Source organism: Cariama cristata, unplaced genomic scaffold (genome assembly GCF_000690535.1).
Source record: "Cariama cristata isolate BGI_N322 unplaced genomic scaffold, ASM69053v1 scaffold16965, whole genome shotgun sequence".
Classification (NCBI taxonomy): Eukaryota; Metazoa; Chordata; class Aves; order Cariamiformes; family Cariamidae; genus Cariama; species Cariama cristata.
This window is the reverse complement of record NW_009617860.1, coordinates 19,127-46,153: the sequence shown is the minus strand read 5'-3', so window position 1 is coordinate 46,153 and position 27,027 is coordinate 19,127. Positions and strand designations below refer to the sequence as shown.

The 27,027-nt window shown below is 37.4% G+C and overlaps 1 protein-coding gene across 1 annotated transcript in view; it reads right to left on the bottom strand.

Moving 5' to 3' along the window:
• The window catches only part of SLC9A3 (solute carrier family 9, subfamily A (NHE3, cation proton antiporter 3), member 3), a 53,426-nt gene extending 26,542 nt beyond the window's left edge, over nt 1–26,884 (bottom strand). The window contains exon 1 of the mRNA XM_009700644.1: nt 26,689–26,884. Within this exon, the coding sequence (XP_009698946.1) occupies nt 26,689–26,884 (196 nt within the window). The remainder of the gene's footprint in view (nt 1–26,688) is intronic.
• Between the last annotated feature and the right edge of the window lie 143 nt (nt 26,885–27,027).

Below are 27,027 nucleotides of genomic sequence, written 5' to 3'. Positions count from 1 at the left end.
AGGGAAAGATGGTATTGTGTGCAAAGCAGTAAGTGCAAGACTGAAAAGAAATGGCAGAAGTTCTGGAAATGTATGATTTTATGTTTATTTCTGTATCTAAAAAATACACATCTGACCTCCCAACATTTGCCTTTTAAAATTATCAGTGTACTAGCAGGTTTATTGGAGGATGGGAGAAGAATGCTGAAAGAAGAACTAGTTTCAAGACAACTCTTTTTAAATTTATTAAGAACATTATATGAAAATGTAACCTGCAGCAGGAGCAGAATGGAGCTGGTATCATGGGAGACCTCTTTTGGACCTTTTCTTCAAAATCTCCCTAGTAAGGATTTCAGTTAATTCAGAAGCTTTCTGAAGGAACGGGGGCTTCAGTGGTGTCTTCTTCATATATAGATATATTCTGTATATATGATTCTGAAACAGGCTACTTTCTTTTGTATAAACAGTATCATAAAATCTGTATTATAAGTATTATGTCAAATTCAGTAATAAAAATGAATAGTATATGGTATCTATTATAGAAAAGCTTGTAATGGTATGGTGTGGTAAGACTATTAAACTAGTCAATAATTAGAGGGAGAGAAAATTACCAAATGCCATGAGTGAATCTAAAGAGACAGAAAGATAGCAAGGCTAAGACAGAAAAAATAGGCTGTTCAAGATGACAGAAACACAAGTAAGACTGCAAATATATGTGGCAATATATATTTATAGTGCACTTGTTAGGTACCAGATAAAAGAAAAAAAAAGCAGAGAGAAGAACAGAGAGAAGTCAAATCTACAAAGAAAGATGGAACATGAAGAAGGAGGAAGTTGCAAAGGTGTTTGATAATAAGGAAGCACAGGTATACTAATTGACTTTCTTGGGATTTCTGTGAGCTTTTCCTTATGTTTATCTTAAATATTGATGTGTCCCCAATGGTCTGAACCCTGGCACTTTGTGATACTGACCTGATAAATGGGATTTTACTTGTATAGCTTTGTGTTGGAAATGTGAAGAAAATTCCACTAAATTCCACTAAAAGCCACTGAGTTTCTCCTGGTTTGAGCATCAGCCTAGAACCGTGTTGAAGCTTTTACAATGCTAATGCAAGTTAGCTCAAAACTAGTTTGGACCAGAAACCATCATTAACTACTCCAATCTTTTAAGGTATAGTGGAAGAATCTTTCCCTTGACTATGCAGGGATCTTAGACCAGGTTACTTCACTGAAAGACCATTGTTTTTCCTCCCAGTCAAGTATTTGTCCTAGTCAAACATTTACTAGTTACCTTTTAGAGACTTTTAAGGGCCTCATTCCTGAACTGTCTGTCTTCACCTTGGCTGCATCTACACAGGCAATGTTAGAAGCATCACCCATCATTATAGTAACCCCACAATAAGATGGTTCCTACTACTTGTATAACCTCCATGGCCTCATCAGTATAGAAAACATGAAAGGAAAAATGACAATGGTCTGCTTATACCAACAATGAGCATGAATGTAGATGTTCCTAAGTGTTTGTAGACAAGACTTGAAAACAAAACCATGTTAGAACATAGCTTCAGAGTAGGATTAATGCAACAGCAATCACACCTGAAAGCAAAATGCATTCGGTGAAGTTGGGTAAACCATGCCAATTTTCTATATCATCTGTTTCATATAATCAATAGCTATATAACACTTCACAGAAACAAACACTGTGGTTTTTCCTGGTTAGTTTCCTCTCTTTATAATAAAATTCCTTGGGTTTGCTGTAAAAAAAATAAGAAATTAAATAAAGAAAAACAAACTAGCTACTATTCCATGTGTATAAATTGTAACATTTAACTTCTCAAAAGTCTTTCCTCCTGGTCATTCTTGATTCCTTGAATTTCCAGTCAGTGAATTATCAACTAATTTATCACCTCACAGAGTAGGGATTATCTCCTTATCCCTGAAAATGAATGTTGCTGAGCTAGTCTTACTAACCCAAGTCTGGTTTTCCTACTTTTATGTTTGCAGATAAGCCATGACTACAAGAAGTTAAAGTTAAAATTTTAAAATAAACCTGTGAAGACTTTTCAGAACTAGGCATTTGGAAAAAACCTGATGTCCAGCTAAAAATTCATATTCTGTGGAACCTTTACAACCAAACCCAGTTTCTCCCGGTGAGCGCTGGGAAGCCAACCTGATTTTGGTTGTAACAGTTTCCTCTTAGAAGTCACATGTTCCAAGTGAATCAGCTACATCGTATCTGTCTGTGTTCCCTTTAACTCCAATTGACTGATTATCTGTACCAGATTTTAATACTGTCAGCAATAAAGTCTTCTGCTCTGTTAGTTTAGGAATGCAGGTTTTGGACAGGAAAGTTATTGCATGAAATGGGGCTCTAGAGAAGTCTCTTCTCTTTTTTGCATTTGGTCCAAGTAAAATCTGAACACTAGACCGTATTTGTTTTAACATAACTGCCTAACTAACTCTGCAGGCGGATAGTATGCGATATGATTAGCAGAATCCTAGTGTTTATAAACATAGATATATGTAAAAGGAAAATACCACAACTGGTGACATTCAATGAAATAGCTTTAGATTAAGATGCAATTGGAACTTAGATCAATGTCTGAGTTCATATTTTCACTTACAGTGATTGATTTTTTTTTTTTCCTGGCCATATGCATAAAATATATTCACTCAAGATTGGGCATTATGGGTAGTTATTACATTTATAGAAATTGATAGAGATAGATTAATTCCAGATTCACTCCTTAATGTTTTTTTTTTAACAGTTCATTATCCTGAGGTTATGGACCTAACATTCTGAGTGTGTTACAAACTGACATAATGATAGTACATTCATTTCATAAAGTTTGCCTTTACTTGCTTAGGAGAGATCCAGAAATAGTCCTAGAGAATAAATTAGGTCCCCATGACAAAGTAGAAGAATTGGAAGCTTTAATTACATCTCATTGTTTAGCAGGACTAGGTATTTCACCTGACTGAGGGGTAAAATACAATCCAGCAATAATGGACAAGGAGTTTAGTTTGATTCTGTTGTGAAAGAAATTACTAATATCAGGAAGGATAGCAGGCAGTGCTGCTCAGATAAATTACTCTGTGAGGGACCCAGAGATGAAATTAAGCCTGTTTTCACTGCTGTTAATAATGAAAAATACATTTTTTTTTAAATGAGGCGAGGAAAAGAGCAAAGAAAGAAAAATTGTAGCCAGTCCATGGTATAAAAGAAATAACAGTGCACAGGGCAATCTTGTCATCAAACCTGGCTTGAAAGTGGGCTGGACTGGCTAGTGTATAAACTATGTTTAAATTCAAGCTGAGCATCGTTGAATTAGAAGCTTTCTACAAAGTTAAAAAACAATTACATAGTATAAACTTCCTTTGACATTTTTTTCTGACACTTCCTTTGAGATCCAAGAAAAGGGACTGCGACATTTGACATATCTGATGAGAAAGACAAAACAAATTAGCAATCTATGTTTTGATGTCTGGAACCAGTTTCTTTTGACTCAGAGAAAGAAATACACTTTAAGAAGCAAGTTATTTGTTATCACCTTTTAAAAATGCAGTAACTTAGATTAAAACCTTCATTGGAATTTACAGCATTCAGTGAACTATCTGTTGCTTTCTAAGGCCATCTGAGACTGCCTTGCAAGAAGTGATTCAACAGAATAAGCTTTTTCTCATTCACTAAATGAAAAGAAGACCAAAAGGACTGGTTAAATAGCAATAATAACAAATAAAGGAATAATAAAGAAGTAATGTATAATTCATGCTCAAGTGTCTTCATATTTGTAGACACACAAAAAATTTTTCTGAAGTAGGTTTTTCCCGTGTTTCTTTCCGAATTATCTCTAACAGCATCAGTTTTTAATGAATACTGATTTTTGCTTATCAAGCAAAATATTTCATTGACTTAGTTTTAGAATTTTGTGCTTTGTTTCCAGCTGAAATGGACAATTCAAGTTAGATTTACCACCTTTTGAAAATACTGCACTGTAAAAACAAAAATCTGGAAGTACCTATTTAATACACTGTAAAATTTCAGGATTTATATGGTCATTGCAACACTATTTCAAGTGACTAATGACACTTCAATTAACTTTGTTAGTGTAAAGTCAAGACCCTGAAAATACTGAAATAATATTTTCAGCTAGTATTACTGTCCCAGTCAATCACAAAACCTACTGCATGTGCACAGTATGCAACATTTCAGCCAGAAAAATCAAGAACTGACTTATGATAATGCTAGTAAATCTCTACTGAATTTTCTTTTCCATGTGTCCTTGGATGAAATCCAAGGAATCACAAAATAATTTAGATTATTAAAAGATTTTCAACCTCTTTTTTCAGACTTATAATTTCCATAGTTCCCACGAAAGCATAGATATGAATTTGCAAACATTTCTCAGCTCCTCCTACCACTGCTAGTGACAAGTGTGGGTTCTACCATATGCATTTTTGCTAGTGGGTCAAATATGCACTGTTAGTATGCTATTAGTCTATTTTTCAGTTTTGACTTTTTATTTTCACTTAGAAAGATGAAGTTGTTATACTAAATCAAGCCATGAGCAATTCGAATTTGAGATCCAGGACTTGATTCTCTGTAACTGGTGAGAACCCTTACCATTGACCAAAGTGACAGCAAAATGCTGATTCTTTGTGATTCTTTACATTTACTTTGAAGAGATGCAAATAATAGTGTCTTCAAGGCAGTATATAACCAGGTTCCTGTAATAGCACAACATAGAAGCTACTTGTGAGAAAGCATTAATAAATTCCACAAAAGAACACCCTGCACAAAGGGAAAACTTTCTTCTAAACATCTTCCAGCAGTTGGACTCTGACTGGCAAGCATGACATTTTCATTTCTTATCTTATCTACTTGTTCATGTTCTCCTTAGCATAATAGAGGGAGAATGCTATTTAAAAACTGTTTAGTTCTACCCTTTCTGCACTTTTTTTCAGTAGTGTCTTCTGCAGATATATGTTATTACTTCGAAATAATCAGAAATATGAAATATATTCCAATAGCACACATGCAAAATCTGCTTTACCTTGCCTGTGTAACAGCTCAAAGTATAATCAAATACCAGTTCATGAACTAAATTGATCAAGCGTAGCTGGGCAATAATGCAGTCCAAAAGCTTCTGGAAAGTCCCAATGAATACCTATTAAGTTCATTTACCTGACTAGGGAATGGCCACACTGTCTAAAATACAATACAGAGCATAGATTTTCAAGAAGGGATAATTTTGTTTCCACTATCCTTAAAAGGCATGCATGTCTGGCTACTCTCTTGCTTCACATCTCCATGCATTAATTGCGGCCAATTAGCGGATCACAGCTCAGTCTAACCAGCTGCATCTGCCATACCAAGAAAGAAGTAGTAGTGCTGTAGAAATCCCCAATATGGCCTACGCAAGCCCCTGGGCAGAGATTGCAGCATTCATTGTGTAGGAACTGCCTGTATATGCTGGGGCAGAGAGAACTGTGTATTTTCTATCCTTTTTCCCCTGTTTTTTATCTGCAACATCCTTTACAAGGTTATTTAAGATTCTTAGTGTTGACAATTTTTTCTCATTAAGCTGCGTACGTAGGAGATCCAGATATCCTGACCTCCCCAACACCTAAAAAGCAGCTGAACAGTCACTGTTTTAAAATTACTTCTAACTCTTGATTTACTAACAGTCTCATATAGTCCCTGTTCTTTATTAGCTGCCCCTAGCGTTCTCTGTGGTCCTCCCATGATATTGAGGGCAATGTATGTCAGTTTCATTCTACACATCACCTCCTCCAGACTAGTAGGGAATGTTTCTTAGACAATGGACAGTACAAACTCCTTAGGAAACTTCGCTGTTGCAGTTGTTCAGAAAATTACTTAACAATAATGACCATTGGTGTTTATCTTTTTTTTTTTTTTTTTTTTTTTTTTTAAGGAAGGGTAGCTCTCTTGCACTCTTCAGTCACCTTGTCTTCTGTTTGATGGCCAACTTTCTTTATATTTCTACAGTTGTAATCTCAAATTTCTCCAGAGGTTTTGCTACCTGTCCTTAAGTATTTGGTGTTAATTGCTAGCTATTTCATATATTTGTTCAAGAGCATGTTCTTCTGAGAAGTCTGCTTTCTACTTACTCCACTTTTCTACTAAAAGTAGGTTTCTGATACAATTTCCTGTGTAATGATGTTTCCTGTATTTATATTTCTCTTGTCTTTTGTTATGACTCCCTTCTCAACAGTCCTGCCCACCTAACTAGTTCTCTAATAAACTTCCTGCACTTGCTATACTTGATTTATTTATACTTATATGTCTTTCATTTTCTGCTCTACCCTTGCAACTCATTGTTTTCACATGACATGCCCGTATTGCATCCCTGTACATTGACCTCACTTGTACTGGATCTCTTTTTTAAGATGTTCTGCATGACTTGACAACCTAAGTTTTCTACCTTTGCCACATTACCAAACACAGCATTTCTTGCCTGCATAGCTGTAGGTGTACCTTCCAACTAATTACAGTTGCTTATGTAGCCTGCACAGAGGATCTAGGAATTTTAATTATGACCATAAGAACTAGAAGAGCTATTTGGTTGTGTAGCCAGGCCCTCCATTATCACACCACCACATTTAATGACCCTCATTTCAGAGGATTTTTGCTCCAGCTAAGCCTATGGGAAGGTACACCAGCAGCCCTCATTGCATAGTTTGAGAGACTTAATTCTGATTTCTAGCCTGAACTTGTTCACAGCTATTTTATATCCATTTTCCTTTGTGACAGTGACATCAGTTTTCTTAAATAGTTCTTTTTCACTAATGTTAAATCCTCCATTTCTTGTCATATAAGCACAGAGAGAAACATACTCTCTCTTTGTTGCTTGTCTTTGGTTTGTTAAACTAAACCACTTATTTTCAGTCTTCACTTCAGCGCTCTCTGTTTATTTCAATCTGAGCTCAACTTTATAGACTCAGGGCCATCAGAAATATACACTGCATTCTGCATGAGTCACAGAAGAAGTAGGTCCAACAACATTAATAATTTCCTATCACAATCTATAGTTCAGCTACATTCTGGATTCATTATCACATTGGTGACTCACAGTTATCCTGTATTCACTTCGTACAGGTGTGTACCTCTCTTCTCCTTCTCATTCTCAACCTCATGTAGAAATTCTTGTCATTGATCCCAGAGTGAAACTGCCCTTGGCATTACTGTATTTCATCCCTTCCTCTAGTCCTCAAGATTGTATGGTTTTTCTAGTACAATAGGCAGATCCACATGAATACTGATAATGCCTAGGGAAATGTGTCATCAGAAACCTTCAGTAGGATACCTCACCTCTTTGTGCAGTGGTAATTTAAAACCAAAACAAAACAACAACAACAACCAAACCTACATAAGACCAGTCCAAGAACTAATCTGTAGCGACTTCCACAAATACCCTTTTTATAGTTTCATACTTGATCTTGTCCTTTCCTTACCCACCTAGTAACTGTTCTACACCTTGTCTTATTAACAGATTAATTTAGGCCTAAATCAAGGAAATAAAAAAATCTAAGAGTGATTTGGTTGAAGCAAGGATTCAAAGCATCAGGGAACTGCTTTTCTAGTCTGTCCAGGAAGTGTTTGAGCAGACTCAACATGGCTGAAGCTGATCATTATTACTTGCATTGCCTTTCTAATCTTTATCAACAAAGTGCGATCGGGGGTTTTCTTCTGGTCAGGAAACTGATAGCATATTTTATAGTCCTTTAGATTCTGTTCTCTGGACCTTGCAACAATGATATTCTGTGAGTCTTATGAATTGATTTTGCCATTTTGAATTGTTTGCATACAAGTGGTACGAAAACCTTAAAGAAAAAGCTTTTACTAATTTCTTCTAAACAATACTACCTAGACAAATCTGAAGTTATTTTATTAATCAGTACCTTATGCTCTTACCAAATCTAGCAAAAAATGAAAGATTTCTTGAAGAAAACTCACAGATACTTTATATCTCAGAGATATTTTATATCTGAAGAAACTCAGGTATAATCTACAAGTATTGTGTGACAAGCAGTAAAAGCCATTTTTGGTACAGGTCCTTGTGTACTGTCTTAAAATATACTACATGAACATAACTATAATACTATTATACTTAATCTTGGACATATTTTTCCTAAGCAAGGCACAAAGTCCTTCATATTTAACTTTTTTAGATGAACTGGTTTGAGTTTGGTTTTATCCAGCTCAAGAAAGCTTGCTTTATTTATCACATACGTAATGATCACCATTTACAAAGTGTACAGCATTGTAATGAGTTCATTAAACAGGAGATTTTAGGTCGCTGTTCTTTGTAGGTGAACAATTAACAAAATATGTTAGCAATTAAAACTGCAACCAACATACAGGTCAAGGTTCCCAGTTGATAGGTCATAACATAACAAGATAGCCCCAAGTCAAATTCAAAGAAGTGTGTGAGTAAGCAACTATTACCTCTATGAGCACTTAGAACATAATGAAGTTTAAACAGTCAGGTACAGTTTATCATAATTATGCCAAATTTTTTTGGAGGAGCTGTCCCACTGCAGTGCAAGTGTGGTAGCATTTGGCCCTTATGGAACTGAATGGCACTGAAAGAAAAATGGGAACAGTCAAAAATAATATTTCAAAATGAGAACAAAGTACATATTAGAAACACCTTGAAGTATAGTAGAGGATATAAAACAGGACAGCAAAAGTATCATACAACTGCTTCATTTCCTATGCAAAGGTATTAGAATTAAGTTTGAAAGACAATCTTCTTGCTCAAGTTAATATTCTGCAGAAACTGAACTCAGTTAAGGGTTACTATGAGTTTTCTGTATTTAAGATTCTGTCAGTACATGATTTTCCACACTGAATACAAATACAAAGAAGCATAGCTGAAGGGTATTACATACTACAACTACTCTCTATACAAAAGAATGAAAATCGTATATTTCTGTCATAGCCTCTTCCAATTACAGGTTAAAGGGTCAGCAATAACTGTAAGTAGAATTAGCGATATTTTTCTCATCACTGAGGTAGTTTTGACTAAAATGATTGCCTGAGGTCTAAAGTTCTGGCTGATTTTACAGTATAAATTAAAAGAGCATTTTGAGGTAGAATTTACTTTCTATTAATGTTATACACTGCAACTGCTCCAGATTTAAAATTATCTTCAAAAATTCACTGAAACCTATTGACAGATAGTGAAAGCAATTTTTTATTTTTAAAATACCAAACTATTTTCCAGTGACATGGGGAGAACTGATTTAAATAAAGAAATGCCAAGAAATGCTGAGTTAACTAATTTCACAGTATAACTCTTTGAAATTTTTTTCCTTTTGACCTTCATTTTAGTATGATAAATGAATTAAAACAAAGGTCTCCCTTTGGGAATGTTTTGGCTTTTGCTCATACAGATAAAGAACTGTAAAGAAATGATTTACTAATAATACATGGAGTTGTTCTGGTGTCCTGATATATTGCATAAAGAATTACCAAAGCCTGAACACAAAACAGAAACAGTTCTTTTCCTTGGTTCAGGTCCACTGTACAAAGAAGAAAAAGAAGATGAAGAAGAAATAATTTAATGAATCCCAATAGTAGGTTGAAACTCTGAATATGTCCTTATACTATAGAGACTTCCTGTTCTTCCGCAGTACTGCTTCTTGCAGGGTGCAATAAGGTTTGCTGCCTGTTAGAAAGGGCGTGAGGGACATAATTGAAGCATAAGGGCTAGGGGGAAGACCTATGAAGGCTACTCCAAGTCATGGAGTAGGAAAGCATTTTTTTTCAAGCCTTGTTAGACTGCCTTGCTTCCTGCCCCCTACATTCCATCCTAGCAAGATTTTAATTAGAACAACTGGAACAGCATGGGATTACAGTGGAAGTATTCCTGCTTACAGCAGTAAATCAAACAAGCATTAGGGTCTTCAAATTTAGTAGTGATGCCCACAGACAAAAAAAATCACAAATGTCAAGTAGCTCTTGCTTAAAACTGAAAATGAACTAAATTTGAGAGAAGTTGAGAAACATACCTGGCTAATTTCCACTGAAAGTGAATACTACTGTGCACCCTGCAAGCTTCAATCTTTTGCCAGAGGCTTATGTTGGAGGAAAGGCTCCAGCAGCTTGATAAGAGAAGAGTTTCATGATGGATTACAACTCTTGTAGGTAATTTCAGAAACTCAAGTATGTTGTTTACATGTGCTAGGAATTTGGTAATCTCAGATTTTCTAGATGAGATTATTTTTAATTTACAAGTTAGAAACACTTTTAAGAGAAACATTCCCTATTGCCATAAGGTGTCCAGAATGACAACAAATAAAGGAGAGAGTCTTTTCCTAAGACTTTTACAAGGCTGCGGAAGCTCCTCAGTGAAGGATTTGGGATTCCAAAGCTTTGTCAGGAAATGGGAGTAGCAAATAGAAACTTCTTTTCTATAAGAATGGTGAAATCACTTGTCACTCACCTGTTTCTCGATATACAATTAGCTTTGTGTTTTACTTAATGACACAATGGCTCTTTTAACATCAGTCATGCTAGTCAGAAAGAAGATGATAAGGAACTGAGCAAGGTGATATGTGGGAAAGAAATAGGCAAGGATTCTCATGTTACAATACTTGCACACTACTCTGTTCCACAGAAGGTTAAGAAAGCACCATTTTCACCAGTCAAGCCTGGGAGGTTCTGGCTTAGGCAATAGATAGCGAAAGACATTACATGCATCCTTATTGATTGTGCTCATTCCTGCCCATAAAGGAAGTAATTTTGCTCAGAAATCCAAGTACATGTTTTATTTTCCCACAGATTTAGGTAGAGCAAAGTGGAGTTTAATTTATATCCCTCTATTTTTTTCTTGCAAATGGTTCTGAGCTACTGCTATCATTCAATGTGCTTTAACATGGCTTTTGATTTTTGTCCTTACAGCTTTTCTGATTAAGTATTATGTTGTCTCATACCTTCATTATCTCATTTGATAGGTGAAGAACATGATGATAACAGCAGGAAGAACAGTAGTTTAAGTAGCACCCTTATACTGCAAAATGTAGTACATGGAAAATATGTTTGATGTTTCAAAATGAGGTAGGAAGGTGATGATGAGACAGCTGTTTTTTCAGTAGCGTAGTTGTGTTTAGTAGTGCATACACAGGGAAAATGAGAAAAGTTAGCATGCAAAAGGAAGTTCACAAGAAGATTACTTTAAACTGATTTTCCAGAGCAAAGAAAGAAAAAGGAGGGGAAAAAACCAGCTGGCTAAAGCCTTATTTGAAGTAGCTCACAACTCAAACCTTTTAGTTACTGAAGATGACTGCTCGTTTCAAGAAAAAAGGAGGGTAGAAACCAGACACAAATCTCTGCTTAACTCAAAAACAACATCCCAGAATGTCACACACATAGACTAAACATGATACACAGTACAAAGTCATATCAACATAGGATTCTTTGCGTTATATAGGAGAATGTCCTTTATATAGTCAGATCCCTTCTGACATGCAATAAAGATTTTGCATATATTCCTAAAAACATCTGTACAAAAATTAATTTTTGGGGACCAGTAAGAATTCAGTATGAATCTAATGTTACATCTAGTATATGCACAGTGGTGCCTCTTTTTGTCTTCTATTACCATATGTATATGAGCTAAACTTCAGTAGAATTATACAATCATAGAATAGTTTGGGTTGGAAGGGACTTTTAAGGGTCATCTAGTCCAAGCACCCTGCAATGAGCAGGGACATCTTCAACGAGATCAGCTTGCTTGGAGCCCCATCCAACCTGACCTCGAATGTTTCCAGGGGCATCTACCACCTCTCTGGGCAAACTGTTCCGGTGTTTCACCACCCTCATTGTAAAAAATTTCTTCTTTATATCTGATCTGAATCTACTCTCTCTTAGTTTAAAACCAGTACCTCTTGTCCTGTCACAACAGACCCTGCTAAAAAGTGTGTCCCCATCTTTCTTATAGGCCTCCTTTAAGTACTGAAAGGCCACAATAAGGTCTCCCTTCTCTTCTCCAGGCTGAACAACCCCAAATCTCTCAGCCTGTCTTCATAGGAGAGGTGTTCCAGCCCTCTGATTGTCTTCATGGCCTCCTCTGGACTTCCTCCAACAGGTCCACATCTCTCCTGTGTTGGGGGCCCCAGAACTGAAGGTAGTACTGCAGGGAGGGTCTCACCAGAGCAGAGTAGCGGGGCAGAATCACATCCCTCAACCTGCTGGTCACACTGCTTTTGATGAAGCCCAGGATACAGTTGGCTTTCTAGGCTATGAGCATACATTGCCGGGTCATGTCCAGTAAAGGGAGTTAAGTTATTTACACACAGATAAATCATAAGTGAGAAAAAGCTTATAACTGAAAAAAAAATTTGTATGTGGACTTAATTCTAAAGAGATGAGTGTATCATCTTCATAGACATGTAAATGCCAGGATAGGTTCTGGAAAAAAAAAAATGCTGGAGTGGAAAAGCATCAACCTGACAGCAAGACCTGGCTGAACTGACACTTCTTTATACCAACTATAAAATAAAAATGCAGATAAGTAGTCCTGCTTTTTTTCTAAAGCAGGAAGTGTTGTGAACAGCCATACTTCATCATTTTCTGCTAATATTGTTTTCCATTAATGTCTTGAAATCCTGTACCTGAATATACTGCTGGTCCTGATAGGGAGGAAAAAAAAGATTAACAAATGTCAAGACAGAGGCCAAGTTTCAGCTGAATTTTCCTTGAATCTATGGATTCTTCACTTTCTACCATGTTCGCTAGCATGTAAATAATCATAAAATATACAGGATATATCTTACTATTTTCATTTCCCTTATGAGTATTTATTTTGTCAGCAACTGAATCTGCTTGATGATTTATCTGTACTTCCATCATATTCTTAACTGATAAGCAGTTCTCAAAGTATGTGGCTCTTTACCAGGCTTCTTTCAACCCCAGCTACAGATACTGTGTTTTAGGCACTACAGCAGGAACAATGAAGTTTGTTGTAGTACTACTTCTTTTAACTATAATCATGAAACATTTATCAGATAAGGGCATATAGACAAGATTCTACTGACTTTCAACACATTGGGATCCTCCATCATGTGACAGAGAACACATGCTATACCAGGCAGTAAGAGAAAAATATAGGTGTAGACCATTCATCCTTACTTTTGGATAGGTCTTCCCTAACACAGGAGCTTCAGTATCCATATACAAGCTGAGTTTCCACCTATAGTGGCAAGTTTGTCTTGGACTGGTTTTAATTTTTACTTCTAAATCACAATAAACAGAAGGAAACTTCATACTTCCTCCTGCTGTTTTTACATCCTTGTACTTTCAAACACCAAACAGCATTATTCAAGTGAACATGCCTTGAAAACTATGGTTTTTAGTAAGGTCAACTATGTTGTATTCCTTAGGAAAGGCTGAAGAATTAAGATGTTTTATTGAGTGCTCCAAAAAGAATAGTTTTGTCTCAAAGTAAAAAGCTTTAGCTTTTCACTTAATTACCGCTTTATTCAGTGGAAGTACTCAAGACACAAAACCAAAATGTACTTCTGTTTACTGAAATGCTAGGGAACATAAGGTTGCAAATAAGATTAATGTATTATGTACTAATGAATTGCTGCTTCCCTTAACTTCATTATAAATGAGACAGTCCTTTTTTTAGACTCATGTGCAGCCTAATAACCTCATCCTCAGATCAGAGAATGACTGATTGAATTAATTTTGGGGGTGGGGAGGTGAATTACAAAGCATTTATCTTTCACTGACTTCAATGCCATGTCTATTACAAGATGAAGAAAAAAAAAAGTGTAGTTTCTGAACTCGCTATGTTCTTTATTTCTAATAAAAATTTTGGAAAAGTGCAGATCTTTTCTCTAAATGTTATCAAGAAGATAGTAACAAAACCAGTCTTCTCTTTCCAGACACTTTTACTGCACAAGCAATTTAAGTTTTCACCACTACAGGATACAAGTTTCAGGCTCCGTTATGGATGCTACACAACCACTTAGACAACTGGCCTGAGTGAGCTGCCACCTTCCTTGTTTTACAACCTACCTTTTGTTCTTGTTTTGAATCATAAGACTTTACTGCATGAGAGGTTGTGGAACATGGAAGTAAAAAGAATAAGAAAAGGTAAATACTAAAATAGAAAAGTACTTCAAATTCTGCAGCTGTGGATAGATGGACCATACGGGGTTTTTTAAACTTGTTAGGTATAATCACATACAGATCAGCAACAATGTCGCAACTGACAGATATATAATCCACCTTTAAAAAGCTCAGATAAAATGAAGATTTATAGGATTATTTGGAGCAGATAGAAAGGTGGCTCCCTGATTTGAAGGAATACTTGGCATAACGCTGAAGAGAACAGTGATGCTGACTATTCGTCTTGTCCAGGAAATGTCGCCTTAAGTGGGGAAAAAACTAAGCTTTGCTATGCGTGTTCTTTTCATACCTCTAAAAGGTAACATCCTTTATGATATACTGTACTCTGCAGGACAACATGTAGAGCCACTGGATGAGTCCCCCTGAGGACAGATTGCCCAACAGAACGAGCTATCCTCCTGAAGCTCTATAGAGCAAAGTCTAAAAAATCTTATCTTATATTGCTAATTCATGGTAAGATATTATGACTAATGAACGTACTGATAGAATCTGTCAGGCAGCAGTTTATGACAAAATCCTTTCAGTGAATGGAAGATACGTTAACACGAAACCCCTGATGATAGTCCAATATTTATCTTCTTTATGATAAAAAACCAACAGAAATTAAGAAAATAAGAGATTAATTAATACATTTATTTTAGACACTGAGTGTAAGCATGTACATACTTTCTGCTCTTTTTCCCTCATAATCTAATTATATAATTTTTTCAACATGCATAACAGCGCTCTCATATGTAGCTTCCACCCTGCCCTTTCTCTCACAGTACTTTATATCCTACTTTTTTCATTATTGATCAGTGCACTGATCAGCATAAAACTGATTTTTTTAATGATGTAGACTATTGTACTCTGCTTATTACACCAGAAATATTGTGCATGCAACTTAAATTAGTTGTTTGTCTATAAAAATACCTATGATTGCTTTTTCACATGGCATCTATGGTATCAAGTATTAAACAAACATGAGAATAAACACAGTATTTATGCAATGTTTGTACTTAGAAAAAGAATACACTATCCTCTACTAATGGTCATCCATGGCAACTAATCTAAACAGATAACTGAGCTCAAAATATCTTCATCTATATTCCAGTAATGTACCTTGACAAAATACCAGTTCAATACTCAAAATGTCCTCCTATCCAGAGTGAGAGCTTGCACAGTCTTCATGAAGTGAAATGAAGATAGAAGACATATGAGTATCATATAAGGAAGCGATAGGGGACCACCATGGTCATAACAATCATGAACATGGAAATTTCCTGGCTCTTCCTGTAGGAGAGGAAAGAACTGTAATTATGGAATATCCACCCACATAGTTTTACCTGAGGGTTTTTTTTGTTTGATTGGTTGGGTTGGGGTTTTTACTTTTGATTGTTTGTTTTGGGGTTCCTTTTTTAGGGAAACAAAGACAGTCTTCTTGAGAAAAATCCCATTAGAAATGGGGAAACTGAGATAGGATTCCAAAGTACCAGTGCTGCAGTTCAGATAAGTGGAAGACCCACAAGTAATACTTACCTCGTACAGAGAAAGACTACAGAAGTGTGCTTCCTGGCACACAGTTGTGTGTAGAAGAGAGATTTGTAGGAAGTAGATGTATCATACTGTTCTGCAGGAACTAGGAAACACTACAACCACCACCTCCAGGTTTACAAATGTTCTTGCTGAATCAGCTGGCTACTGCTTGAGCTTGGTACTAGCAGTTCATAGATCTCACTGCACATTCCTGTCAAGTAATACTATTCATCAGGATATTATTTCATCCTGGAGAATGGTTTGTCTAAAATAAGAGATGGAACTCATACTGTATTGGCTAAGAGAAGGCAGAGTAGTGGGTAATATACAAGTGAAAACCATTTGGATCAAAAAATTGAAGCCATTCTGATCAGAAAGCAGCCAGTTTAGAGGACAGATGAACCTTATGCTGGTATGTTGTCATTCCTTTCTTTAATTCATGATGGCATGACCATTGTGGCCACCATATGGCCACCATGTATTGTCCTCTCCTCTGTATATGAGCATGCAATTTTGCTCCAGTTATTCAAAGTATATTGATTCTATCAAAACAGCATGCAGAAGTGTTTCTTTCTTTGACCAGGTAGGATGTGGATAAAAGAACACCCATGAATGAACATTACTAATCCAAAGACCAGGATCTATAGGTCTAACTGACAGAGCAACTAATTCTGGAAATGATTTCCAGGCACATGAACAACAAGAAATTCATCAGGAGTAGTCAGCATGGCTTCACAAAGCATGCTGATGCTTGACCAACCTGGTTAACTTACATGATTAAATGACAGGTCTGGTAGACAAGGGGAGAGCAGTGGCTAGTGTTTACTGGGCCTTCAGTAAGGCCTTTGACACTGTCTCTCATAAGAGCCTCGTAGCCCCTCAATCTGTTGCTGTAGGAGCTGGATGAGCAGACAGTGAGGTGGATTGAAAACTGGGTGAATGGCCAGGCCCTGAGGGTGGTGATCAATGGTGCAGTGTCTAATTGGATGCTTGTAACTAGTGGTATTCCCCCTAGGTCAGTACTGGGTCCAGTCCTGTTCAACATCTTAATTAGTGATCTGGATGATGGAGCAGAGTGTACCCTCAGTAAGTTTGCTGATGACACAAAGTTGGGAGGAGTGGCTGATAGGCCAGAGGGTTGTGCTGCCATCCAGAGGGGCCTCAACAGGCTGGAGAAATGGGCTAATGGGAACCTCGGGAAGTTCAGCAAGGAGAAGTGCAAAGTCCTGCACCTAGCGAGGAACAACCCCATGCACCGGTATATGCTGGGGCCCACCCAGCTGGAAAGTAGCTTGGCAGAAAATGTCTTGAGGACATTGAACATGAGCCCTTGCAGCAAAGGCAGCTACTGGTATCCTGGGCTGCATTAGGCAAGGTATTGCCAAGCAGGCCAAGGTGCTCCTTCTCCTCTACTCAGCACTGGTGAGGTCACATCTGGAGTGCTGCATTCAGCTCTGGGCTCCCCAGTAGAAGACTGATACGGAGCTACTGGAGAGAGTCTAGTGAAGAGCCAGGAAGATAACTGAGGGACTGGAGCATCTCTCCTGTGAGGAAAGGCTGAGAGAGCTGGGACTGTTTATCCTGGAGAAGAGAAGGCTCAAGGGGAATCTCATCCATGTATAAAATACCTGAAGGGAGTAAAGACCCATGCTCTTTTCAGTGGTGCTCAGTGACAGGACTAGAGGCAATGCTCACAAACAGAAACGTGGGAGGTTCCCTCTGAACATCAGGAAACACTTTTTCACTGTGAGGGTGGTCAAGCATTGGCACAGGTTTCCCAGAAGGGTTGTGGAGTCTCCATCCTTGGAGATATTCAGAAGTCATCTGGATATTGTCCTGGGCAACCAGCTGTAGGTCGCCCTAGCTGAGCAAGGAAGTTGGACCAGATGACCTCCAGAGGTCCCTTCCAACCTCAACCATTTTGTGAACTCTATAGGAGACCCAGTGTGCAACAAAATATCAAATTGATGCCTGTGTTACAGGACACTATGCATGTATTCCTGTATTCTTTCTCCCTAGCAATCAGTTTCACAGAATCACAGAATGACAGAATGGTGGGGGTTGGAAGGGACCTCTGGAGATCATCTAGTCCAACTCCCCTGCCAAAGCAGGGTCACCTACAACAGGTTGCACAGGATCACTTCCAGGTGGGTTTTGAATACCTCCAGAGAAGGAGACTCCACAACTTCTCTGGGCAGCCTGTTCCACTGCTCTGTCACCCTCAAAGTACAGAAGTTCTTCCCCACATTCAGATGGAACTTCCTGTGTTTCAGTTTGATCCTGTTGCCCCTTAACCTGTTGCTGGGCACCACTGAAAAAAGTCTGGCCCCATCCTCTTGACACCTGCCCTTAAGGTGTTTATAAGCATTGATAAGACACAGTTACATCAGAGAGTTACATCACAGGAGCAGCGTGTCACTGACTTAAGCCTTAAACACAGTCACTTATCACTGACAGATTCAATTTGAAAGATTACTTTTCTGCAGTTCACTACTGTCCCAAAGTCATTCCCAGAACTGAGTAGGATGGAATAGCTGAGGACCAGAGCTATTTCAGTGGAAAATCTGGCAATTTAATTCAAACCAAGTCCTATAGCAGTTTAAACTCTAGACTGCATTGAAACAGTAGACAGAAGAGCAAGTATTCAAACACTGTTTCATTCACTCTGGCATGAATATTGTAACCACTTAAACGACTAAATAACATTTATTACATGAATTTGTTAAGCATATGTCTAAGCTGTCAGGGTCTGAAAATCTACATCCAGATATTTGTCAGTACTGCTGTTCCACTAGAGGAGGAGGATTATAATAACACCATACTACAAGTACATTTAGTTTTATGTATTGTCCTGGTTTCAGCTGGGATAGAATTAATTTCCTTCCTAGTAGCTGGTACATTGCTGTGTTTTTTGGATTTAGTTTGAGAATAATGTTGTTAACACACTGGTGTTTTAGTTGTTGCTAAGTAGTGCTTATTCTAAGTCAAGAACTTTTTATTTTCCCATTGCTTTGCCAACAAAGAGGCACACAAGAAGCTGGGAGGGAGCATAGCCAGGACATCTGAGATGAACTAGTCAAAAGGATATTGTATACCATAAAACATCATGCTCAGTACATAAACTGGGAGGAGTTGGCCAGGAGAGGCCGATCACTGCTCAGGGACGGGCTGGACATCACTCAGTGGCTGGTGAGCAATTGTATTGTGCATGACTTGGGTATTTTTCCTTGGTTGTTATTCCTCTCTCTCACTCCATTAACTCCCTTTTCATTACTATTATTATTATTATTCTTCACTTTATTTCAATTATTAAACTGTTATTATCTCAACCCATGGGTTTTATCTTTTTCTGATTCTTCTCCCCATCCAAGTAAGTGAGCGGCTGCATGGTACCTAGTTGCTGGCTGAGGTTAAACCACAACATGTATGATCACATAAAAACTATACATCCAGTACAACTGTTAGTACTGATGTACTTACATTAACATAAAGCCATCTTATATCAACCTATGTCATCTAGTCCCTGGAATACTATTATACCACCAAACCAACATAACAATATTCATTTTAATAGAGGAGTTAGAATATTTTAACTATGACAAAGTATTTAACATAAAATCAATTTTGTGTTTAGACAAGTCCCTCCATCAGTTTACAATCTGTTTGCACCTGGGAGATTTTCGTTACGAAGTCTTACTGGCTCAAGATCTTTATAGGTTTCTGAATATTTTAATATTTGCCTCAAAGCCCAACTTTTGGAAGTGAATGAATCCATAAATCCACTTTTTTTCCACTTTTAAAGAACTGTAATTGAAGCAGAGAAAATTGTAACCAAATGGTTTTGAAAATCAATACGCAATCTACTTGGCAATTTTCATTCTTGCTGTCTGAGTACTGCTATTTTAATATTTGGGGTTGACAAAAGGCCAAGGCATTTTTTCTTTCAATAGATAAAAGCAGAAGAACTCACCTAGGCACATATTATTGAATCCAGAATGACGACTTCTACTTTCAGTTATTGGAAGGAGAAAACTCTCCAGATCCATCTACTTAAAACCTGAGCTTTTGCATAGGCCTTTCAGAATATCTTCCAGTTTTCTTCTTCCATGAATAAACATTAAATATTCGTGCCTTAATTAAAAGTGTTTCCACTTGAGGTCTTGCATTCCATCTCGGTCAGTTCTTCCTTGTCAGCCTGTAGCTTCAGTATTTATGACTTTACAGTGCTTTACATAGCAGCCAATATCAAGTCACTCCTTTTGCAGGGGTGAATACTCTGTAAAGCTTTTTTACAAAAGGAATCACAATATTACAACACAGTCAACCAGCCATGCTCTGCAGTTTACCAAGATTGTTTCAATGGTCTGTAATTTTAAATGGGTGCCACTTGTTAGCAAGTTGAAGAATAATTAGACCCCCTAGTTCTTTGGGACATTAGGTTAACTGCACTACTGCAGAGAGATGAGAAAAATCGAAGACAATTTCCTGAAAGAGTAAAAAGAACATTCAGATAAGAAATATTCTTCTACAACTTTGGACTCAACACTTCATCTTGGAATAGAGTGAGCCATACAGAAGGTACAGAAGAACTCAGTAATCCATTACCCCATTACTTCAGAGCAACTAAAACATAGTAAATAGGGGAAAAGAAGTTTTGCATTTGAATTCAAAACATTTCTTTAAGCAAACTGGTGGTGAAACTCACTGACTTTTGATAGACTTCTGGTGGTATGAGTCAAAACAACTGGAAAAGTAACAATTCAGGATTTCCAATACTTTCCATCTTCCCTGCTAAGCATCTCTAACACATAAAGCGCCACAAAAACAAAAGGGACCTCGCAAAGCCTTTCACTCGAAGAACCTGTGTACACCTGAAAGGGTTTGCTGCTTGCACTTATTACTTGCAGGCCTGTGGTCTGCTGTTACCAGATGAGAGATTTACAGTCCCTTCAAGGGTTTCTAGATCACTCTTAGTAATAAGTGTCTTTAGCTCTGAAGACAGTAAATCAATGGTTTCAACAATCCTAAGACTACAGTATTAAAAGGATTCCATTGTTCTACAGAGAACTCCAAGCACTTTGCACACAGGTGCCTGAAAGTAATTGATGGCAGAGATCCTTTCTTAGGTATGCATGCCTGAACTGTATTCAATTCAGAGCCATTCTCAAAATGCCATTGTTTTCTTATGTAATTCACACAAGTTGCCATTGTACATTTGCTATTCTCAGGGGATGTAATCTGAATCTTGTCGAATTATACTGTCCTGATATCTTCTTCCTTACTCTAAATAATTAAGACTTAAGACTTACAAGACTTGGAGGGGGAGGGGGGAGAAGAGGGATGTGTGTTTCAAGGAGGCAGAAAGGACAGGAAAAGGATGAGTGAAGTACAAGAGTAAAATGGAAATAACGTGGAAATAGGCATCCATTTACAGATTATAAATTTAATAAAGACACGGTTTACACAGTTCTTCCTAGGACTGGAAATGCTAAGCTATTATTCTATTTTGGAAATGTTCTTTTCAGCTGCCTAAAATGTTGCATACAAAAGGTAATTCCTTAGAAGGCAGAGATTTTACAGTACTTAACATTCCTAGCTCACAGGTATTCTAAACAGCACTTTGCAAGAGGAAATACAGCATCTTACAAAAAAAATGAAGACACCCCAGTTGTATAACATCATTGCCAGCACAAATTTACAGCATTTCTATGTAATTGTTTTTAAGATATATAACAAAAGGCTATATTCAGGAAGGAAATGCATATGCCTCCCTTATAAGTATGCCAACCTGTACCCTCTTCTACTGGGTTCACAATAAAAGTAAAAGACACATTTTTCCCTTGTTATCTTGTTCAGGATATGGGGGAAAGGTAGCCAAGTCCAGACTTCCTAGTCACAATGCAAAGTCCTTATTCATATTATCACTTGCTAATGAAAGCAGCTTTTAACAAGCACTATAATCATGACAAGGTTGGTAGTTTAAGCTTTGCAGGGTCTGGTAGTATCCTCACCATTTGAGTATCTGACTCCATTTTCAGTTAAACACTTCTGAATGATAAGCAATAAGGTTTTGCTAAGCATCCTTCAATATTTCTTCTTGAAGACGTTATTTACTGAAGAATTGCCAACGGAAGACCTATTCTCACATTTTTTACTTTTATTAAAACAATACTCTAAATCACTTCCTCTAGGTAATTGACACTTTTCACTGGTGCTAAAATGCCAGAAGGAGAAACTTGGGAGACAAATGTACTTTTGTTTTGACAGTTTGCTTTGGAGGGAGGGGTATTGATTTCTTCAAAGAAAATATTGCCCCAGGAGTCTAAATCGGATGGGTTGTTAGACCTGCATTTCACAGTTCCTTCTCTAGCCCATCCCTAACATGCTTAAAATTCTCCACAGTAATTGTTCGTGTTAACAAAATACTCTGAAGAGCTCCTTTCTCAGAGCAGTTTGAGACAATAGGAAGGGGCTTGGGCTTGCAGAAGCTAGAGCATTTGTAGGAAGCCATATCTCTGTAAGCTTAGAGATACAGTGTGCTTTGCAGCTCATGTTCTCCTGGGGTCTCAAGAGCTGATGGACTCAACGAGTCCATCTGACACAGTATCTTTTTGAGATATCACTAGGCCAGCCTTCTCCTAAATGTGTGCTCACTGAATCCCTTCTTCCCCTTCCTCCAAAGAATTGTGGCATTGCTGAAGATGGATTTACCAGCTGCCCTGGATTCAGATTTCACTTTTAAATTTCTAATATAAAAGCCTTTAGAATTTGTGTGCAACTACACAGACATTTAAAAAAAAAAAAAAAAAAAAAAGGGCTTTTGTGACATTCTTAGACTCAGCATAAACCTTACCAACAAAAAGAGTTGGCAAGAGGTTTGACTCACAGATAATGAAAAGGCTATGTACCCTTCCTCATTCTTGCTCATAGTCACTCATTCTCCCACTGTTTCTTACAGTTCCTTATCTGCTCCACATCGAGCAAGTTCGGGGGCTAAACAGACAGAAAGACTGCTTTGTAGGGGTATTTATTCTATTTTGGGACAAGCAATTAACTATCCTTCTGAGAAATGTTATTGTACACAAAGGGATTTAAACCATAAGTAAGAATTTTATGGGTTCCCCAACATAACCTCCAATGAAAATACAAATACAATATCTCTCTGTCTCCTAGGATTTTGAACAAGTGTAGAGGCGTATAGTGGATATAACCCAAGTAAAAAGCATACTTTTTTTTTTTTTTTTTTTTTTTTTGCAATAGGCATGGCCTCAGAAATGTCCTCAGAAAAAAATGGTATACAATATTCAGAGTTTAAACTGTTTCTTCTCTTGCCCATTTTTAGCTCCTGAGCTGATTATTCCTTTCCTTCTACTTGTTTCCAAAGATGTTTTCTGATCTCCCTCCTATGTCTGGCTTTTTCTGTAGCAGACTTTCCTGCCACTGTTTGTATCTTCTGCATGTCTGTTCATTATAAGGTTATTTTCAAGATGTGATCTATCAAAGATGTATAAAGAAGGAGGAGAGCACATGACAAAGTGAACTTAGAAAGCATGTGCAAGGCTGGTCAATGTGCTTGTGTCTTTAATCTTAAATGAGAACTACACTGTGCAAGTATATTGACTAAAAATATTACATCCTTTATCAACAGAGTTACAGTAGGAAACGCCCTAGTCTATAACTATGACTGCATATATACACATGTATATATTTGTGTTTTGTTTCTTTTTTTTTTTTCCATTGGTATTGCTTGTTTCATCTGGAGAACTGAGGTACCAGGAAGTGGACACCTGAAGTCTACTAGCAGGGTCCTCAGCTGTACCTCATGTACCTTCTTCATGTAGATAAGATGTTTTTCTGGCTTAGTTTTACACATATAAGTAGTTTATTGGCCTTATCCCATAAGGATACTCATTTGTAGTGATAAGAGAGCCTATCAAAAGAGGAAATAAAGATCATTAGCCAAAGTGGAACACTGTGTACCTTAGAATGAAGAGTTGGAACATTTCAAATGAAGAGAGTCAAATCAAATCAATTATAGAATGTAAAACAGTACACTGAGATGCGTCACAAGTTTCATAGTAGACAAAAATTAATTTATTTCCTATAGTGCACGAAAGCCAAGTGTATGAAGACTGTTCTTGCATAGTTTCATTTGTAGCAATACTTAGACTTCCCCAAGAGTTATAAGTATTCTTCACATTAAAAAAATAAAATAAAATAGAAGCTTCCTTCCCACAAAGCCCAAAACACTAGGCACTACTTTATGTATTTGGGATATTTACAAGATTTCACATACAATAGTTTATCTTGCAGAATACCTTGTCAGCACCAATTTACATTTTGAATGTACACAACGTGAACATCAAGTGCCAGAAAATCCACAAGAATCTCCTGTTAAATACATGTTTATACATGTTTCCCAAGCCATATAACATCATGAACTGAAACTTTGTGGGGGGGGGGGGGGGGGGCGAAAAAAAAAACAACAAACAAAAGAAACCACCAAACCCTAAAGTTATTCTAATGCAAGAGAAGGCAAAGTATTCTCATACACTTTTCATCCCCAGCTACCAATTGCAATTCCCAGAACACTTTTTGCTGACCCAATTGCCTATCATCCACCAGTAAAATACTTCTCCCAACCTCTGTAGCTATGGAGAAGTGAGCTTGCATGTCTAAGAACAGCTCCAACCCTGCTGAAAAACCCAGGGTAAACCCAGCATTTTGGCTCCACTACCTTTGCTCTCCTTCAGGTACTAAAGCAAGAGACACAAGGGCAGATGTCCTATATTTGCTTCCTCATTTATTTTCTGTCTGCTTTTTGAATGTATAAGACTTCTTTGATCCAGCATAACATTTTTTCCATTCAAAATCTTCTGATAGATTTCTGGTCTACTTTCCAGAACCCTTGACACACCAAGGCAGATAGAAGGTTGGCAAGCTAGGGTTTTTTTCAGTTCCCTTTCTCATTGGCTTATATGAACACTTTCACATTTTCTTCATTAATAAGCTGTTGAACAGTGAATGTACATTTCTGCTTTTCTATATTTTATTTGTGATCAGTGGGAAAAGCAGGAGCATTCATAGGTTCATACTGGAATACAGCAGTTGTGCATTGCTTCTTCATAGACAATGTCTAGAGCAGTATGGCACTACAACTACACATGTGAAGAGAGAAAAGGATGAAGTTTGAGAGCTTTTGGGAAGAAAAATGGTGGAGTTGATGATAGATACTATCTACCAGTAAGTGACATACTCTATGCAGCTGTGAAAAAAGTGCAAAGAATTTAAAAACAGAACCAGCAATATTCAGGTCCTCAACTCCAGGGACAATTAGTGCTTTATCAAGAGTTTATACTGAGGACTTCATGGTATAATGGCTTGTCTTAATCCAAGCTAATCTTAATGCAGGCCATATCAATTTAAATATAGGACAATCTAACTGTCCTATTAGCTCAATTGGGTTTCTAACATAGCACTCATATGGCTGTGCAGCGCTAATATTACTCTGTACAACTGTGGCACATATACAAAGCAGCAAAGCCTTAATAACAGAGGGCAAATACTTAGCAGAATACCTCAAAGAGAAGGTCCAAATGAGCAGCCTGTGTATTAGTTTAGGTAGCACAATTTTATAGTGGGTCAACGTTGTCACTGTTTTTTCCTGTGTCTGGTTTCCCCAGCTTTCTACTTGGCATAGCCCATCAACAAAAATCAATTAAAACAAAACTGCATTTTTAAGTAATCTAGGTAATGCAGCAACCATCTGAACACAAAGTATTTGCAAGGTGTAGTCCAACAGTGATTCAGATAAAGATATTTAGTTATATATCTATGGTTAGGCAAGTGAAACTGAAGATGCAGGTATCACTGAAAAATGCTTTACAATATCACCTCTACAAAACTTACTCCTCATTTTTAAAATGTTTTGTTTGGATTTGGAGACAGCATTTTCCACCCAAATCTTACAGTGTTTAGCTTATATGCTAGACAGGATATACCTAAGTACACCTTTTTACATCTTGCATTCTCTGTGACATGCAAAAATCCATGGAATGTGATTCTGGTATCCCAAATTAATATTAACAGTACAAGTGCAGAAAAGTATTAGTAGGATGTTCAGCTGATCATACCTTCCAAGTTGAGACTGATTTTACAGATGATTTATTGAAAATTGAAAATGACATTTTGAACATCAGCCAAACGGGAGGTCTGGTTTTAGATCCAAAGGTAAAAGGACTGAAAATAATAGCATCAAGCAAGTAAAATACATTCCAATTAAACAGTTACTCTTCTAGTTCAGCAATCAGTGTTATTAATATAAGATTGCTTTTGGAAAAGTCACAAAGTTCAGAACACAAGAGTTAAAGCATTCATACAAATTCACTTAAACTACACCTGAAATTAGATTAAGTCCTTGCTTTTCACTGATTCCAATTTCTTGAAGAAAATTCTGCGTGCTGTAAAGCTTGTATTTTTTCAGTTGCATCAGATGGTTTGATAATACATATTAACTTTCTCTATAAACTATGTTCTTTCACAAATTCAGCAATGCACTGCAAAGCAGAGAATACTAAGTTTATGTGTGTAGTTTACAGTGGATTTTTTTTGATGGTGCTAGCTAATGTAACTACCAATCATAATCAGGAGAATAGCATATTGTAAACTGGAATAGGTATTATATAAGCAATAAGGCACGATTTCTGTTTCACTTCTGTAAAAAGTTTTTCCCAGCAGCAACAGTAATGCAAGTTGTCAAGGAATTGCAAGGGTTTGCAAGGAGTCAGATGCAGAAGCCACAGTCCTAAGCACTGAAAATGAACTAGGTAACCCACTGGGGCAGGTGAAAATCACACTGCTAAGCACAGTATAGGACAGTATTATGAAATCAGGACACAGTACAGTAAACCCCCTGAAAACGGGTCAGTGGACTTATGATAAGCTTTCTTCATTTATGTTGGGTGGTAGAAGGAGAACAGGGAAGGGAAACGGAGAGGACATGTATTAATATATAACTTTGGACTCACCGATTTTGGCCAAGCTGGCTACAAGTATCCAGAGTGTAATGACATAAGGCTCCTTGACGTGATCCCATTCGAAAGAGACGACGGCAAAACTTTGAGGTTGGGTGTTATTTATAGGGCTTCCCGAGCTTCTCTGTCCCAGCGCCGCTGGGAGAGCCATCAGCCCCAGGAGGAACCCCACTCCAGATACCTGCCTCATCTCCAAACCACACAACAAAATCCTGCTTCCCCTTCCCGGAGAAATCCCGCCTCTTCGGAGGTCCTTGGGGGCGAGGTCCTTGTCCCCTCACAGAGACGCGACCGAAGGCTGCGGACCGCGGGACACTGGTGTGCGTTCAGCAG